General features: G+C 37.2%; 1 protein-coding gene across 3 annotated transcripts in view; it reads left to right on the top strand.

Annotated features, from left to right (window-relative positions):
* Positions 1–241: 241 nt before the first annotated feature.
* The window catches only part of CNOT2 (CCR4-NOT transcription complex subunit 2), a 128,178-nt gene continuing 112,227 nt past the window's right edge, over positions 242–16,192 (top strand). For 2 of the 3 annotated variants that reach the window (XM_058682150.1, XM_058682147.1), the window contains exon 1: positions 242–376. In XM_058682150.1, the coding sequence (XP_058538133.1) occupies positions 372–376 (5 nt within the window). In that variant the 5' untranslated portion in view covers positions 242–371. The remainder of the gene's footprint in view (positions 377–16,192) is intronic. The other variant, XM_058682148.1, reaches the window with a different exon arrangement.

Raw genomic sequence — 16,192 nt, 5'->3', positions numbered from 1 at the left:
CAGGGCCCGTGCCCAGTGCAGCGCGACCCGGTCTCAGGGGACCTGCAGCGGCCGCAGAGGCCCTGCTCGCTATAACGGCCGCGAAGAAGCGACGAGCCTCCCCGTGAGTCGGTGGAAGACATGCTGAAAGCCGCGGGGAAGAAGGTGAGGGAGTGAAGCGCCTCTCCCCACCCTTTCTCGAACGCGCGGGAAGCCGCCTACCCACCCCCAACCCTGTCCGGTCGGCAATCGCCGCTCCCACCTTCCGCCGCCGCTTTGAGTGAAGCCGGAACGACGGGGGTCACGGCGGGGGTCAGAGGGTAAAGGTCTTGCTCCCAGCAGCCTCCGCGGTGGATACGTCGCCATCTTGGATCCGCGGGACAAGAAAATTCATGCGGTGAGTTTTTGGCAAATTTTCGGAAGTCTGGCAGCGGGGTGCGCGGCGGGGGCGGCGGATTCGGGGCCCCCTCAAGGCCGGGGAATGCCTCGGGGCCGGTCCGGCCGCGTCCGGGGTCCGCGGGCAGTGTCCTGGCCCGCCGCTTCCCGTTGCTTTTGTCTCGGCTCCAATCGAGAGAGGGAGAGCGGAGCGGGCGGGGAGGGGGGGTGGCGGCGGTGGAGGAGGGAGGGGGTGTGTATGGGGAGGGTGGTGGACGGGACGTAAAGCGTCGCTGTACTTGGGTGGCTGCAGCGGCAGCCCTGGATCCTAGCTAGGCCCGGTCCCTTCGGCGGGCGCTGAGGCTTCCCTTAGACTCCGCTCCGCCGAGCTCCCGCCAGCGCGGAGGAGCCACCGTCGCCGCGCTGCTTCCTGGGGAAGAAGAGAAGGCGGCTGCGGTGGTGGCCAAGGAGCCCGGGTCCGCTTTAGATGGGGCTGCCGCGTTCCCAGCAGCTGCCGCGGTCTCTGGCTGTTCACATTTTCTGAGTACACCCACATCACCTGCAACTTGTGTCTGTGTGTGTATGTGTGTGTAATAGATGGGGGGGGGGCGGGACATTGTACTGGCTAACGGGCCTCAGGAGCCCCCAGGCCTTGGGATACCAAAGGGTATGGTTGGTGGAAGGAGGAGTGCAACTGTGATGCTTCCTCTGCCACCGCACCGGGAGGGTGAACCTTCAGTGGTGTGATAGAGAGTGAGACGGGATAGTCCTGGGGCGGCGGAGGAACCTGAGACGCTTCTGTTTGTGAAGTTGCCAGTTCTAGGTTTCTACTTCCGCCGGGGCCTCTCCACCTTGTGCTGCCTTGGGTCTAACTTAAAAGTTTCACGGAAGAAATGAGTGGGGTTGAAAGAGGCCCACCTAGTTTTTCGTTGAGGCTCTGCTGTCCATCTAGAAGAGAAAGCCTCAAACTCCTGTCTTCAGCGAATGCGAATTCTAGTTTTCGTTTATAAAAACACTTCCAAGGTTTTAGAATTTGCATTTATACCATAGCCTGTGGATATGGCATTACCACCACAAAAGTCTTACATACGGGTACCACCCTCGGAAGGAACCTAAACATCAACTTCCCTTGAATCCTAAGAGGAGGCCTTCACTTTTCAACATCTATAAGACCGAATGCAATTCATTCTGTTTCATTTTCATAGAACTCTTGGTCAGAGAATCTTAACTCCTTTCTTAATCTTCTGGACCGTTTATAATAATTAAGTACATTCATATCAACCCTTATATTCTTGGCAAAATAATAGAAAGTACTGAGTTAAAATCTGTTCACGAGGGAGGCCATACTTGAATTTAGAGGTAACAATTGAACACATTTCTTCCTGTTAGTCTTGGCATTGGGAATTTCTAAACCTCTAGAATCGTTAAGTGTAACTTTTGATTTGCCTTTAGGAATAACATAAGTGGAAATATAAAGTATGGGGGCGTTGAATAGAAATTTCAAAGTGTCTGTTTACATGGGTATAAGTTGAATTGTTTAGAAATACTTAGTATATTTGACAAGTTATTTCTCAAACGTCAGTGAACACATCTTTTGCAATTTTGCAAGATAACTTTATCTCAGAGTTAAAGGGTTGATTCAGAATCACAGAGGACTGAAATGGCTAAAACATCTAAAGATGTCTACATTCAGATATTTTAGTTGAAACACTACTTAATGGACCAAGATCGTTAATAAGCTTTGTATATTGAACTCCTCTTTAGTGTGTAATTCTTATATTAAATTTAAAGGAAAAATAACAATACATACGTAAAAAAGACAAAACTGTTCACTTTGACTTTGTAAAATTCTCATTTAATTTTAAAAAGGTATTTTTCTCATTTTTTCCCTAGGGGCTTGAATTGCAGTTACTTCTGTGCATACTTTGTAATTTAGACAGGAATCGAGAAACTCACAGTTTCTACATCCTGATTAATGTTGTATCAAAAATAAATTATTGTAAGCAGAACCCTTTTATTCTAAGTATACTGCATAGAGATATCTGTAACCTAATCTGATGCTCTTGGGGAATGAGAATTGACTGTATGCCTAAGCAAGCAACAGCCTTCAAATACAGCCTTTAAAAAATTTTCAGTTTCTGTAATACTTCCGTTTTAAAGTAAATTTGTGTGGTGGAAAAAAATAGGACAGAATGCAAGAGTGTATTTATATCTCCTTCGTTTGAGAAGTACTTGATCTTGAAGATAAAATAAAACTCAGAATGATATTCTTCCCCAAGAGAGCTAATTACCTATGTTTTTACTTAATAATTTTGGGTGTTTAATTTACTTTTTCATTTTCTGGAGATGCTTTACACTTAGTTTTAACCTGAAATTTTTCTTTGTTCAAAAGTAAATAAGTACTTCAGATTTATGAGTAGATTTCATTACAAGTGCTTCTAACCTAGTTTTGGTTTTTATTTCTTTAATAGATAATGGTATTAAAGGTACTTGTATCTTGAAAGATTCTTAGAGAATTTTTCACAACCTATGGGAAATTATAGTTTTGCCCTGTATAGTGACAAATTTGCTTCATAAAATTTTCTTATACTGTAGAAAAGTAGAAGCATACTTTACTTCTATATATGAAATATGAATAGACCTCAATAGACTAGTAAAAATAAGTTCATTTGTTTTTTACTCCTTAAGAGCAGTGATAAATAGTATTTTTAAATTAACCTGAAATTTTTACCAGTACAAGGTTTGTTCTATTATTACATATTTAAAAACAAAACTTTCCCTGTGCTTGCTTGAATAGGCATTGAGGACAGCTTATGCAAATAGTGATACAGTCTTAGGAAAAGATACTACTAAATAAGATTTTGTTTGTTGCCTAGACCTCTGGTAGATTTTGTAACACAAAGAAGCAAAAGAAACCAAGGTACTAGGTAGGGCAGTTTTACAGAGTTAATCTGAGCTGCACTATAATTTTTGAATATAATTACATACAATATTGATATCAAGGAAGGGATCTAGTGCTATGTTAGGAATCATTTTGGTTGATGATACAGGTGATGGTTCCTCCTTACTAAGGTTAATTTCTGCCTGTGATGCTTAAACAGGAATTTCATTGTGACTTTCACTAGATATTTTGAATAAGCTTTAACATTGATGTCTGTTAGAGAGAGTCTGCCTTTGAAAAGAAATAGAATGGACATTAGGGTTTTCACTTTTTAAAATTACAATTTTTACCTTGATTTTTACCTTGATTTTACAAAGAGAAATTTCAATTTTTACCTGATTTTAACCTTTCCACATTCAGTTTAAATACTGTATATATTTTTTCTTCTTGCTTTAGTTTTTCTGTTTGGCATCCTTTTTTGACCTCTTAAAATTCCTGTCTATGACAGGTCATGCTCATATGGCTTGTTCATTTATTTACTTTGTCTATACTGTTAGGGATAACCTGGAAAAATAGTTCTTATTATGTTTTCCTAACAGCTTGTTCTCTGAGATGTAGATGCACATCTCTTGGCATTTCACTTGGAGGTACACTCAATTATGAAGTAATAAAATGGCTTAAGTGGTTTTTTTTGATAATATAGCTTATTATAATATGGAAATATAAAATAAGTTATGTAGGAAAAAATTTCCCTTTTCTGGACATATTTGATGTATATGCTTACACTTGGGATCTATTTAGATGTAGGTAGATATTTTGGACAACTGTATTTGCTACTTACCCTGAAAGCTTTTGTTTTTGTTTTTTTGCTTTCATATATTTTTATGTGGGTGGGTAGGGGTACTTTTACTACCACGTCTCTGTTTGACAAACTTCTTCGTCAAAACTCTACTGTAGTGTCATTTTTTAAATGAAACTATTCCTGAGTCCCCAAATCCTTTTGTTGTGCTGCTTTTAGTCTTTAAGCTTAAATAATTAAAAGTGTCATGCTGCATTGTAACCTACTGTCCATCCCTACCATCTACCATAACCTCCAGTGGACCTTAAGCACCTTCCTACCTAAGAGGTAGGGTTATGTCTTTATGTTTGCATTTCTAGTACCTTCTGTAGTACATAGTACTTAGTAGGTTGTCAATAAAGGTTATCAGTAAACTGAACTGGTGCCAGACTGTCATTTGACTCCATGCTTTCAGGGTACTGTTTCCCGGTCCATAGACCAGAAATACTATATTGGAAAAGGGGATGGGAAGAAGAACATCCTGTATTATTTTGCTTCCTTGAATTTTTTTTCCTATAGTTTTGCATCATAATTACCTATGGGAGGCTAGATAACTAGCTTCTTAGAGAAATGTATGTAGAGTAAGTGTAGGAAAGGGAAGGATAGTAATAAAGTGCCTCTGGTGACGTGTTTCTGTATTTTTTGCTGTATTTTGTATGGCTAAGGTCACTGGTTGAACGAGATTTTGAATAGACAGTCCCAGACCTATGATGGTTAATTTTACAATTTTTTGATGTTATGATGATACAAAAGTGATACTCATTCAACAGAAACTGTACTTCAAATTTTGATATTTTTTTCTCTAGGCCAGCAGTTTTGTGTACAATACTCTGTCGTGATACTGGGCAGAGGCAGCCACTCACAGCTCCCAGTTAGCCATGCTATCATAAGGGTGAATAAACAGTACACCTGAAATCATTCTGTCTCCATATAACCATTTTTTTTCACTTTCAGTACAGTATTCAATAGATTGCATGAGATTTTCAGTACATTTAAAAGAGGCTTTGTGGTATTTTGTCCAAGTGTAGGCTAATATCGTGTTCTGAGCACATTTAACTTAGGCTAGACTAAGCTACAACATTCAGTAGGTTATATATATTAAATACATTTTCAGCGTAACAATATTTTCAGCTTAGGATGGGTTTATCAGGATGTAATGCCATCATTAGTTGAAGAGGATCTGTATTTTTATTTACACAGTAATATATACTTAACCATTGCTTAACCAGGAACTGCTATTGGATTTGGGCTTTTTGCAGTTAGATTCTGTCACCCTGCCCACCCCCCCACCCTTTCCCCAACCTTTTTTTACTCCTAATGCTTGTCCCAAAGCTTAGGAGTTCTTCAGTTCAAATACCATTCTCCTTATGAAAATTAGTTAAGATGACTTAATGTAGTCTAAAACGTTTAGTTCTGAAACTAATTTTTCATGGTGACTAATTCCAATTGAAATTGGGAACTAACCGTGGTCTTTATTGGTCTATGTTGTTTTCCAACATTTTGCAGCGGAAATGTTAATGTATTTGATTATTTATGCTGTCTATGCCACTCTGGGAGGTGTTTGGTCATAAATGATACATGTACTGTTTCATCTTTTTAAAACCTGAAAAATTCCAATTCTGAGAAACACGTAGGCTTAGAGGGTTTGAATAAGAGATTGTACACTTGTTTTGTGTCCATTTTTTGAGATGTAAAAATCAAAGCAGAGTAAATGGTACTCTTGAATTACATTTAGTGGAGGTGCTAACATTTGACTTAAAATTTTAGAAATCTTTTTTTTATGTTTCATTTGCTGTATATTTGCCACAGAGTTCTTAATGATTGAAAACTGAAGATACAGAGAGAGGGTATATATTTTTTAAAAGATAATTTGATCCAGTACTCAGGACAGCAGTCCTTTCTCTGCTTTTACTGAATTGAAATGTCTTTCCTTATATTGAAAGTAGATGAGAGTCACACTTAGTAATATTTTACTCTGCCAAGGAATGATAAAATAAGCAAGAGAAAATTATATGTCCTGGCAGTTTAGGTAACAATGAGTGGACTTGCTTTTTTCCAAACATATCGATATGCCATTTTTCCATTTATGTATTTGGATGTTGAAACATAACTCCATTTTGTATCCACATCCTGACAGAATGTAATGATTGATTATGTAATACAATGTGTTTGGGAGAGGAACATTTGGTTTTGTGTCATATTTGGCAGGAATGTGTTTTTGTGTTACTTTTTACATTGTAAATTATGTTTATCCTTCAAATTTTGTATTTAATTTTCTCTTTGTAAAAGTTTTTGTGAGATTGGTATCATAACAGTATTCAATAATTAATGCCATTCAAAGGACCTGATTCCTTTTGACTTAATTTTATTGCTTAATATTTTAAAAAGTGGTTTACAGCTTGCAAAGCACTTTCATATACATTATCTCAAGTTTATTTATATATACATACGTACATATGTATATATGTATACATACGTATGTATGTATTTATAATCTCTATACCCATTGTGGGGCTCAGACTCACAACCCCAAGATCAAGAGTTGTGTGTGCTTCCAACTGAACCAGCCAGGCGACCCCATTATCTCAATTTTACATGGTTGTCATTTTGATGTTTACTTTTTAAATAAGTTATATATATTGGTTAACCTTTTTTTTTTTTTTTTTTTTTTTTTTTTTTTGAGAGAGTGAGCGGGTGATGTACAGAGGATGAGGGAGACAGAATATTTTTTTTTCATTTTAATGTTTATTAATTTTTGAGAGAGACACAAAGTGTGAATAGTGGGGAGCAGGGCAGAGAGAGAGAGGGAGACACAGAATCTGAAGCAGGCTCCAGGCCCCAAGCGGTCAGCACAGAGCCTGATGCAGGGGTTGAACCCACGAATCATGAGATCATAACCTGAGCCGAAGTTGACTGCCCAAGCCCAACTGACTGGGTCTGAGCCACCCAGGCGCGCCCCCTGGGGAGAGAGAATCTTAAGCAGGCTCCACACCCAGATTGGAGCCTGAAACCAGAAGCAGGGCTCCTCAATCCCACAACTGATCCCATGACCGGGAGAGCATTACCTGAGCCAAAATAGGGTCTAGAAGCCCAACTGACTGAGCCACCCAGGTGCCCCTTAAATAAGGTTATATTTGAATATAAATATAAAGATAGAACAATCAAGCTGTTTTGATTAGTATTAAAATTAGTAATTGGGAATTATAAAGACCATTTTATTCTTAGACTGGACACAGCATCTAATATATTTCTCAATGTTACTCTAGCTTAATTTATCAAATTAAGTATGTATAAGTGGAAGGTTTATTTTTGTTTTTAATTGGTCATCTGGCAGATTTAGGGTAATATAGAAATTTGAAAGAGAAGTAGGAAATTTTTTGTTTTAAGCTTGACTTTGGCAAAATAAAACAGCTCACATTTTTAAGCATTATAGTCATATTAAGAAATGCCAAAGCTTTAAATAATACTGTGTTATAATAAGAATAGGTAATTTTGTATCACACTGATGCCACATTTTATGCATTTATTTATTGCACATTTATTTTGTAAGGACATTATGTGCTGAGCAGATATGTCTTGAGCTTTGCCTTGATTTACTAGGGCAAAAAATAGTGCTTTGGGTTGTAGTTTTTTTTTTTTTTTTTTTTTTAATGTCTGTTTATTTTGAGAGAGAACACAAGCAAGGGAGGGGCAGGAGAGGGAGAGACAGAGAGAGAATCCCAGCCAGGCTCTGTGCTGTAGGCGTGGAGCTGGATGCGGGGCTCAAACCCACAAACCAGGAGGTTACGACGTAAGCCGAAATCAAGAGTCAGACTCTCAACCTACTGAGCCACCCAGGTACCCCAGGGGGAGTTTTTATAATTTTATTTGAGTGAGCATGTCTGTCCTTAAGAGTAGAAAAAAATTAGACTTATAACCTTCTTTCTGATTTGTGTCCACTTACGAGAAATGTGGATATATTCGTAGACCTTTCAACCCGAGCTTTGAGGTCTATAGCAAAACCATTAAATCTGGCAGCAGAAACAGCCTTCAAAGTGTTTAAATTCGATGTAAAATGTACTTTTTCTTTTTAAGTTTGTTTATTTTGGGAGAGAGAATATGAGCTGGTGAGGGGCAGAGAGAGAGGGAAAGAGATAATCCCAAGCAGGCTCCACACTGTCAGAACTGGATGAGGGACTCAGACTCAAGAACCATGAGATCATGACCTGAGCTGAAATCAAGAGTCAGACGCTTAATGGGCTGAGCCACCCAAGGGCTCCATTTTTTTTTTTAGTTTTATTTATTTGTGGCGGGGGGGGGGGTAGAGAGAGGGAGACAACAGAATCTGAAGCAGGCTCCTGGCTCCAAGCTGTTAGCACAGAGCCTGACATTGAGCTCGAGCCCATGAACCATGAGATCATGACCTGAGCCAGAGTCAGATGCTTAACCAACTGAGCCACCCAGGAGCCCCTTCAAATGTACTTTTGTATTGTTTGTGTGTATACATCACGTATCCTAGACATATATATATATATATATATATAAATAAACATATATATAAGTAAACATATATATATATAAGTAAACATATATAAATAAACATATATATATAAGTAAACATATATATAAATAAACATATATATATATATATATATATATATATATATATAAAACAATTGTAGTCCAGTGCTTCAGGGAATCTGACCTTTGCCTACTCTTTAAGTATTTCAGAGCATAGTTTGAAAACCACTGGACTTGATCTCTAAAGTCACTTCCAACCTAAAATTCAGCATTCTTAGAAAGTCAGGAATTTTTATCTCTTTGCAGATACGGAATTCATAGAATTTACTTGTTTTTGAGTAACATTTGGATAAAAATTATTTAAGTTTAAATTTCAGGTTCTAGTGATTGAATGTTAGCATTGTAGATATTTTGTAGATAAATTCTTTAATAATTTGAGTGTTTATTCTCTTCTAGACATTGCTGTAGCTCTGGGTATGTATGGTAGTGAACAAGACAAGTCTCTGCCTTAATGGAGCTAACATCTTAGAGGGGGAGACAGAAAATAAAAAGGTAAATAATTTCAGATAGTAATAATTGTGATAAAGAGAATAAAGAGGTTAGATAAGGGTATAGCAATTGATTAGGGATGAAAGAAGGGGACCAATTTAAGTAGGGTGATGAAGAAAGGTCTTTTTGTCTGGAGGTAACATTTGAACAGTAGCTAAAAATAAGGGAAAGCCATTAAAAAATTTAAGTGATTGGTTTCCCAGGCAGAAAGAACAGAGGGCCCAAGATGGGGTCAAGTTTTGCTTGTTTCCTGATAATCAGAAATTTCATAAACAGTTACTTAGTGCCTTCAGCATAAATAGGGATAAACCCTAAAGAGAAAAAGATGATTAAGATGGTCTTTGTTTTTCAACCATGAAAATGTTGTGGTGGACCCAATAATTTGTATTAAATTTTATAGCAAGCTATAGGGAAAGAGGGATTATTTTTTATTAAGAGGCCATGGAAATGTTTTCTGGATTAGGTGGAATTGGGAGTCTGTCTATATTAGTGGAAAATTATAAAGGGGAAGAAATTTTAAACTTTATTTGTATTAGCATAGAAAAATGCTTTAAGAGTTTTCAGTTTTGCAAGGTTGTACCTAGTATATTTTTCTTAGAAATTCATTAGTAATGGTTTTCATGTTTAATCAGATTTTCTTGTACGGTTCAGTATACTGCCATGCACTGTTACAAGTGCTACTGAGTAATTCAAGTTCATTTTTTATGGTGCATGTTGTGGATACAAGTTAGAATAGAGTAACATTATTTGAGGGAATTAATCAAAGAGGAGATAATTTGATTTGGGTTCTGAAGGGTGATTTGGGGTTCTCTAGGTGGGATAGGGTACACAGCATTGCGAATACAGAAAGCCTGGGAGAATATGAGGATTTGGAGAATGGCACAGTAACCTCAAGAGAAGTTGGATGAAGGAATGAACTTTTTACATGATGGGGACTAATTTACCATTTTTTTAAAACAATGCTCTTGAAAATCAGATTTGTGCTTCAGGGGGGCATTGTAGGTTTCACAGTCAAATTATAATTAAAATTATGATTTGATGGTGTGAAATTTTTGAAGGAATATATTTTCTTCAGTAGAAAAATTGAGTATTTTGAATTCATACTGGCAGGATTTTTTATTAGGAACCATATGACTGAATGGGGTGCCTGGGTGGCTCAGTCTGTTGGGCATCTGATTCTTCATTTCTTCGGCTCAGGTCATGATCTCACAGCTGTGAGATTGAGCCCTGCCTGGGGCTCCACACTGGGCATGGAGCCTACCTAAGATTCTCTCTGTTTTTCCCTCTGCTCCTCTCCCCAGCTTGCACACACCCTCTCTAACCTAAACTAAGAAAACAAACAAACAAACAACAACACACCAGGAAAACAAAACAAAACAAAACTGTATGAAACTCTTTTAAGTTTCTACCAGAGAACTTTTTATATATATAAGCCAATACATATAAGCTAAAAGTTAAAAGTTTTAGTGGATGAAATTTGTTATATGTGTTTTAGGGCAAAGTTTAAATGTTATTTGACATTATTTGCAGGCATGAGATTTAACATTACTTAGATAAATTAGAATAAACCAAAACTTCTGAATTAGTGATATAATTATTCATAGGAGCGGATACCTATACAGGTATCGCCTGCTTTTCAAAAGTTCACGTTATGCCTCTTTGCTTTTATGAGATACTTATGTTAGTACCTGTTTTCCCTAACAGAAAGATGAGGGTTTTTGCTCTATGAAAAAAGGTAGAAAATGAAAGTCGCATTTAGTGTTTGTTTTATAATGAGTCTCTCAGTGTGTACTGGAGCAGCAAGAGGAACCGCAAGAAGTATAGTTCCTTCTTGGGAACTACACTTAGCATCTCAGCATCAAGCCGCCGTAGTTTTGAACTGTGTCTGTGGGCATCTGTGCTTTATCTTAAATTTATTTTCTGCATTGGTTAGCAAGAGGTGTCCTAAGGTTTCAGCAAAGCCTGAGAAAAGTTTTTTGGGAGTCTGTGGGAATGTTCAAAACATTTTCCATATTGGGGCACCTGGGTGGCTCGAGTTGGTTAAGCATCCGACTTCTGCTCAGGTCATGATCTCACGGTTTGTGAGTTCAGGCCCCACATCAGGCTGTCAATGCACAGCTCACTTTGCATCCTCTGTCCCCTTCTCTTTCTGCCTCTCCCCCTCTTTTGAGTGCATGCATGTGCTCTCGCTCACTCTCTCAAAAAGAAATAAACATTAAAAGAAATTTTTCCATATAAGTCAATGGTAATTGCTTCGTTTTACTAAAAGGTTTCATAGAAATGCTTTACTTTTGAACAGCGGAGAAACCTGTGTTATGTTACTACAAGTGCTTATTTTACAATGCTTAGATGTGTGTTTGTGTAATTCAAAATATTACATGTGACAGTCACGCACTTATTTTAGATTGTTGGCATTATTTACTAATTCTGAAATGCAGGAGGGACAAAAGCCCAAATGTGTGTTTTCAAATAGAAAGAATTAATTCCTTAAGAATGCAGTTTGAGCAAATTAATACTTTGATAGTATGCATTATATGTCATTTTTTCGTAGGGGAAGCTAATGGATTTCCATTGTGACTTGTAGCTGCCCAAGTTGCCTAATTGTCTGTTGAGTTCATTTTTGGCTGAATAAGATGGAACTGATTATAACTCCTATTAAATTGTGCTGGAATTTTACATGATCACCATTCTATCTCTTTTAATTGGTTCTGTAACTTACCCTCCCTAAACTCAGTTTTCTCATTTGAAAAAATGTGGATAGGTAGATTAGATGTAAGGGATAAAGGCTCTTGTGGGTTTTTTTGTTTTTGCTTTTGTTTTTTGTAGGGGGTTGCTATGTAAAGATGAGATTCTGTGGCAAATGAGAATTAGCCAGTTTTTTCAGAGTGCATTATGCTCTTTTCTGTATCAAATTTGTAAATGTAAACAAGGAAGATGCAGTTTTGTTCCTAAGAGTCTATGTATGTTTTTCCTGCCAGGAATTTTGCTTAGATGTGTTAAGTATTTTGTGTAGTATTTTGAGTAACATAAATACATCTTAACATTGCTCTATCTGAAGCTCTTGGCGTGGTGTATGGCATATAATAGGTAGGCATTTGGTAATTCCTTTGATAAACGGGTAGATCTAATAGAACGTTAGTTTAGGGCTCAGACTTGTGTCTACCTGAATTATGTCAAGTTACCTATAGCAAGTTTCTTCTCTTTGCCTCAGTTTCTATATCTTTAAAATGAATCAAGTGTATTAGAATCATGTAGAACATCTGACAGATTTATAAAGGTATTGGTTTATATCTCTTTCCTTTTTTGCAGAGTAAATATTCCAGAATCTTGGAGGAAATTCAGAGGGAATACTTAACATAGAAGTTACCATTTATTTTTTGAAAGTTGAGAAAGTCAGGTCATTTATTTACCTTTGAGTATGTGCTCACCTTTAACAGAGAGATAATACATTGTATTGGAAAGACTACCGTACTTGGATTCAGAAAATGGGTTCCAGTCTGGGTTCCATGAATTTATTAGCCATGTGCTTGGATAAATCAATTAATACTGAAGAGCCTTAGTTTTTTAGTCATTTATACTTTCTAACGTTCCTGATGAGAATTGAGGTAAAGAGAACGTTTGGTTAATTGTAAAGTAATGTTAAAGTGTTGTGGTGATGATTCCTGATTATTAATGGTTGTGATGCAACTAGTAGTTTTAAGTTGTGTGATTTCACTCATTCATTTTATTTTACCATGTGGTGCTACTGCATTCATATGGTTTTCCTTTATTTTTATGTGATTGAATATCTGGCTTATTGGATTTGGGGGAGGAGGGAGCATGGAGAGTGTTCATCATAGTAGGCAAGTTAATACTTGGATATTTTTGCATGTGGAAGTCCTGATTCTTTCTTTCTGTAAGTATATATGGCAGGGAGTCTACCTCATGTTCATTTCCTCTTCATTAAGGATGAAAGATGGTGAATGTTCTTTGGGTTATTCCCATTGTTTGTAACTATATTTGTGTCCTTTATTACTGTTAGTCAAACATTTTTATGGTCATCGTGCCTATTTTCCTTGCAAATGAAATTCACTTGTAATTTACAGTTAGAGAATTGAGAATGTCAGTGCAGTAGTTTGAAACTATTGTATATTCTTTATGTAATGTGTATGAATAACTTTTACTGTTTTTTTTTTTTTTTAATCCTTAAATCTGTAAGATCTCTTGGGTACTGAGCCCTTTGAAGCATTAAATACCATATAAGGAAAGCAGTACTAAGTAGTTGCAGTAGCAGAGTAAGGAAAGTGAATCACAGAGTAATGAATTTGGAAAATGATTGTTGTTCATTGAAGGGAAAGGCATTGCTTTTACTGTCACCCTTGTAAAATTGGAGTTAACTGAGTAGCTAGAAAATTTTTCATTTTTTATGAAAATTATTCATTTTTCAGAATAGTCTATATCCTAAAGTGTATAGTTAAATGGCTTTTATTTTTAATCATATATGCCAGCCTTGGCAAACAGTACATGCTGAAATTTCAAGATATGGCAAAGATACGTGTTTTTGATTCTACAAAATTAAACTTTCAGTTTTAACACTATTTCAGAAATAGTTATCTTCTGATTTATCAATTTGCTCAGAAAAAGAGCAGTTAAATTCTCTTGATTTCTAACATTATTCCAATTAACATATTAAGAAATTGAACTTTATTTAATTTTATTTTGAGAGAGAGAAGGTGCAGGTGAGCAAGGGGCAGAGAGAGAGAGGGAATCCCAGGAGGGACAGAGGGGAGGGGAGGGGAGGGGAGAGAGAGAAGCAGGCTCACCCAAAGCGGGGCTCAAGCTCACCCTGTGTGGGAGTGGAACTCACAAACTGAGATCATGACCTGAGCCGAAGTCAGATGCTTGACAACTGACCCACCCAGGCACCTTTGAGAAGTTGAACGGTTTTTAAAGAGAAGACTTTTGTAATAGAAATGACTTTCCTTAAATTTTTTAATGTTTAGTTTTGAGAGAGTGTGAGCAGGGAGAGGCAAGAAGAGACGGGGGGCAGAGGATCTGAAGTGGGCTCTGCTCTGACAGGCTGACAGCAGTGAGCCCCTGCAGGGCTCAAGCTCACAAACAGTGAGATCCTGTCTGAGCCGAAGTCAGATGCTCAACCGACTGAGCCATCCAGGTGCCCAAAATGATTTCCTTGTAACTTACTTGTTTTATAAGTTTGGATTCTTGAATATAGATGTTCATTATCGCAGCATACCCAGGAAGTAATACTATTATTTTAAGTTTTTATGTAAAGCAAATAGAATATGAGGTCATGTGCTAAGGCCTGTGGTAAAAACTAAAATAGCAATACTTACAGGAAAGTGGAAAATAAAGATGAGAAAAAGAAGAAAACAAAAGTTACTTGGTAATCTTGCACACCAGAGAACTGTTAACCTGGTCAGAGTATGTGTATGTAATCACTTTGATTACCAAAGTGATACAGGAGGATATGGAAAATGTAGAAAATGCTGGAAAGTATGAAAGAAGAAGAATGTCTAGGGACAACCACTGTTCTTTTTTTGTAATAGAGAAATTGGGCTATACTTACTGATTTATAACTTGTGTCTTTAAAAACAAAAGCTTAGATCATAAGCATTTTTCAGCATCATTCAGTATTTATCCAAAACATGATTCCTGGGGTGCCTGAGTGGCTCAGTCGGTTAAGTGTCCAACTTCGGCTCAGGTCATGATCTCATGGTTTGTGGGTTCAAGCCCCACGTCGGGCTCTGTGCCGACAGCTCAGAGCCTGGAGTCTGCTTCGGATTCTGTGTCTCCCTCTCTCTCTGCCCCTCCCCCATCACGCTCTCTGTCTCTGTCTCTGTCTCTCTCTCAAAAATAAATAAACTGTAAAAAATTAAAAAAAAAAAACCAACATGATTCCTTATGGCCAGAGCGTGGCTGACTTAATTCCTTATTATTGAACATTTAATTTTATTTTGATTTTTCACTTTTATAAATAGCACTGTGGTGAACATTTTTTTACCTGAATTTTTGTTTGTACATTTTATTTCAGTTTTTAAAATGTTTACTTATTTTGAGAGAGAGAGTGGGAGGGGCCCGAGAGAGAGAGAGAGAGAGAGAGAGAGAGAGAGAGAGAGAGAGAGAGAATCCCAAACAGGCTCCCTGTTAGTGCAGAGCCTGAGGAGCAGCTCAAACCCAGGAACTGTGAGGTCATGACCTGAGTCAAAATCAAGATTTGGACGCTTAACCAGTTGAGCCAGCCAGGCACCCCTGTTTGCACATTTTAATATTTCTTTAGAAAATGTTTATAGAAGTACAATTATTATTTTTAAAGTATTAGAGGTAGCTCCGATACTTGAAATTTACTTTTTAAGCTTCATTATCCTCTCCTGTGAAGTAGGTATACCTTATAGAATTGTTAGGAGTGAATGACAGTAGGACTTTCATAAGTAGACTCCTCTTCCTGTAGCATTTACCATATAGTCATTATTTTAACAATTTTGTCTTTCATTCTACCACTAGATCATGAGTAAGGATTGAGTCAGCTTTGCTCTTGATGTGTATTTGAAACCTTGCGTAGGGCCTGACAGGTAAATTGTTGAATGTTTGAAAAACTATTTTCCAAAGCTTTTAATACTTACTTTTTTTCTTAGAACAACCTTGTGTCAGTTTACATTGTTACCAGCTATGTGTGAATTGTCTTCTTAATTTTTTTGTTAATGACACTGAGTGTGGTTGTGTAAAAAAATATTGTCCTAAAATTTGAAGGTATAAACTTAAGAGTTTTAGAAATTTTTTTTTCCCAAAGTGCTTTACATGTTTTCTGTTCATAACTTTCATTCTCAATACTAAGAATAAAAATAAGAGTAAAATAATAAAGGATTATAATCCTGTTTTTGGTCCTCTCCCAAGCATCATTTTATATATCCTGGGAGAAAAGCAAATCATATTTAATACCACACAAATATGAAGAGAAGTTAACGTATTGAAGTTCTGTACCAAAATTGACCACAAAGTGGTTTAAACTGGATATACTAATAATGTAAAAGTTTAAGAGGAGTTTTGCCTAATTTAATATGCTGTATCAACAG

This window comes from Neofelis nebulosa, chromosome 8 (assembly GCF_028018385.1).
Source record: "Neofelis nebulosa isolate mNeoNeb1 chromosome 8, mNeoNeb1.pri, whole genome shotgun sequence".
In the NCBI taxonomy this organism is placed as follows: Eukaryota; Metazoa; Chordata; class Mammalia; order Carnivora; family Felidae; genus Neofelis; species Neofelis nebulosa.
Note: the sequence above shows the minus strand (reverse complement) of the source record. Positions and strands in the feature narration are given on the sequence as shown.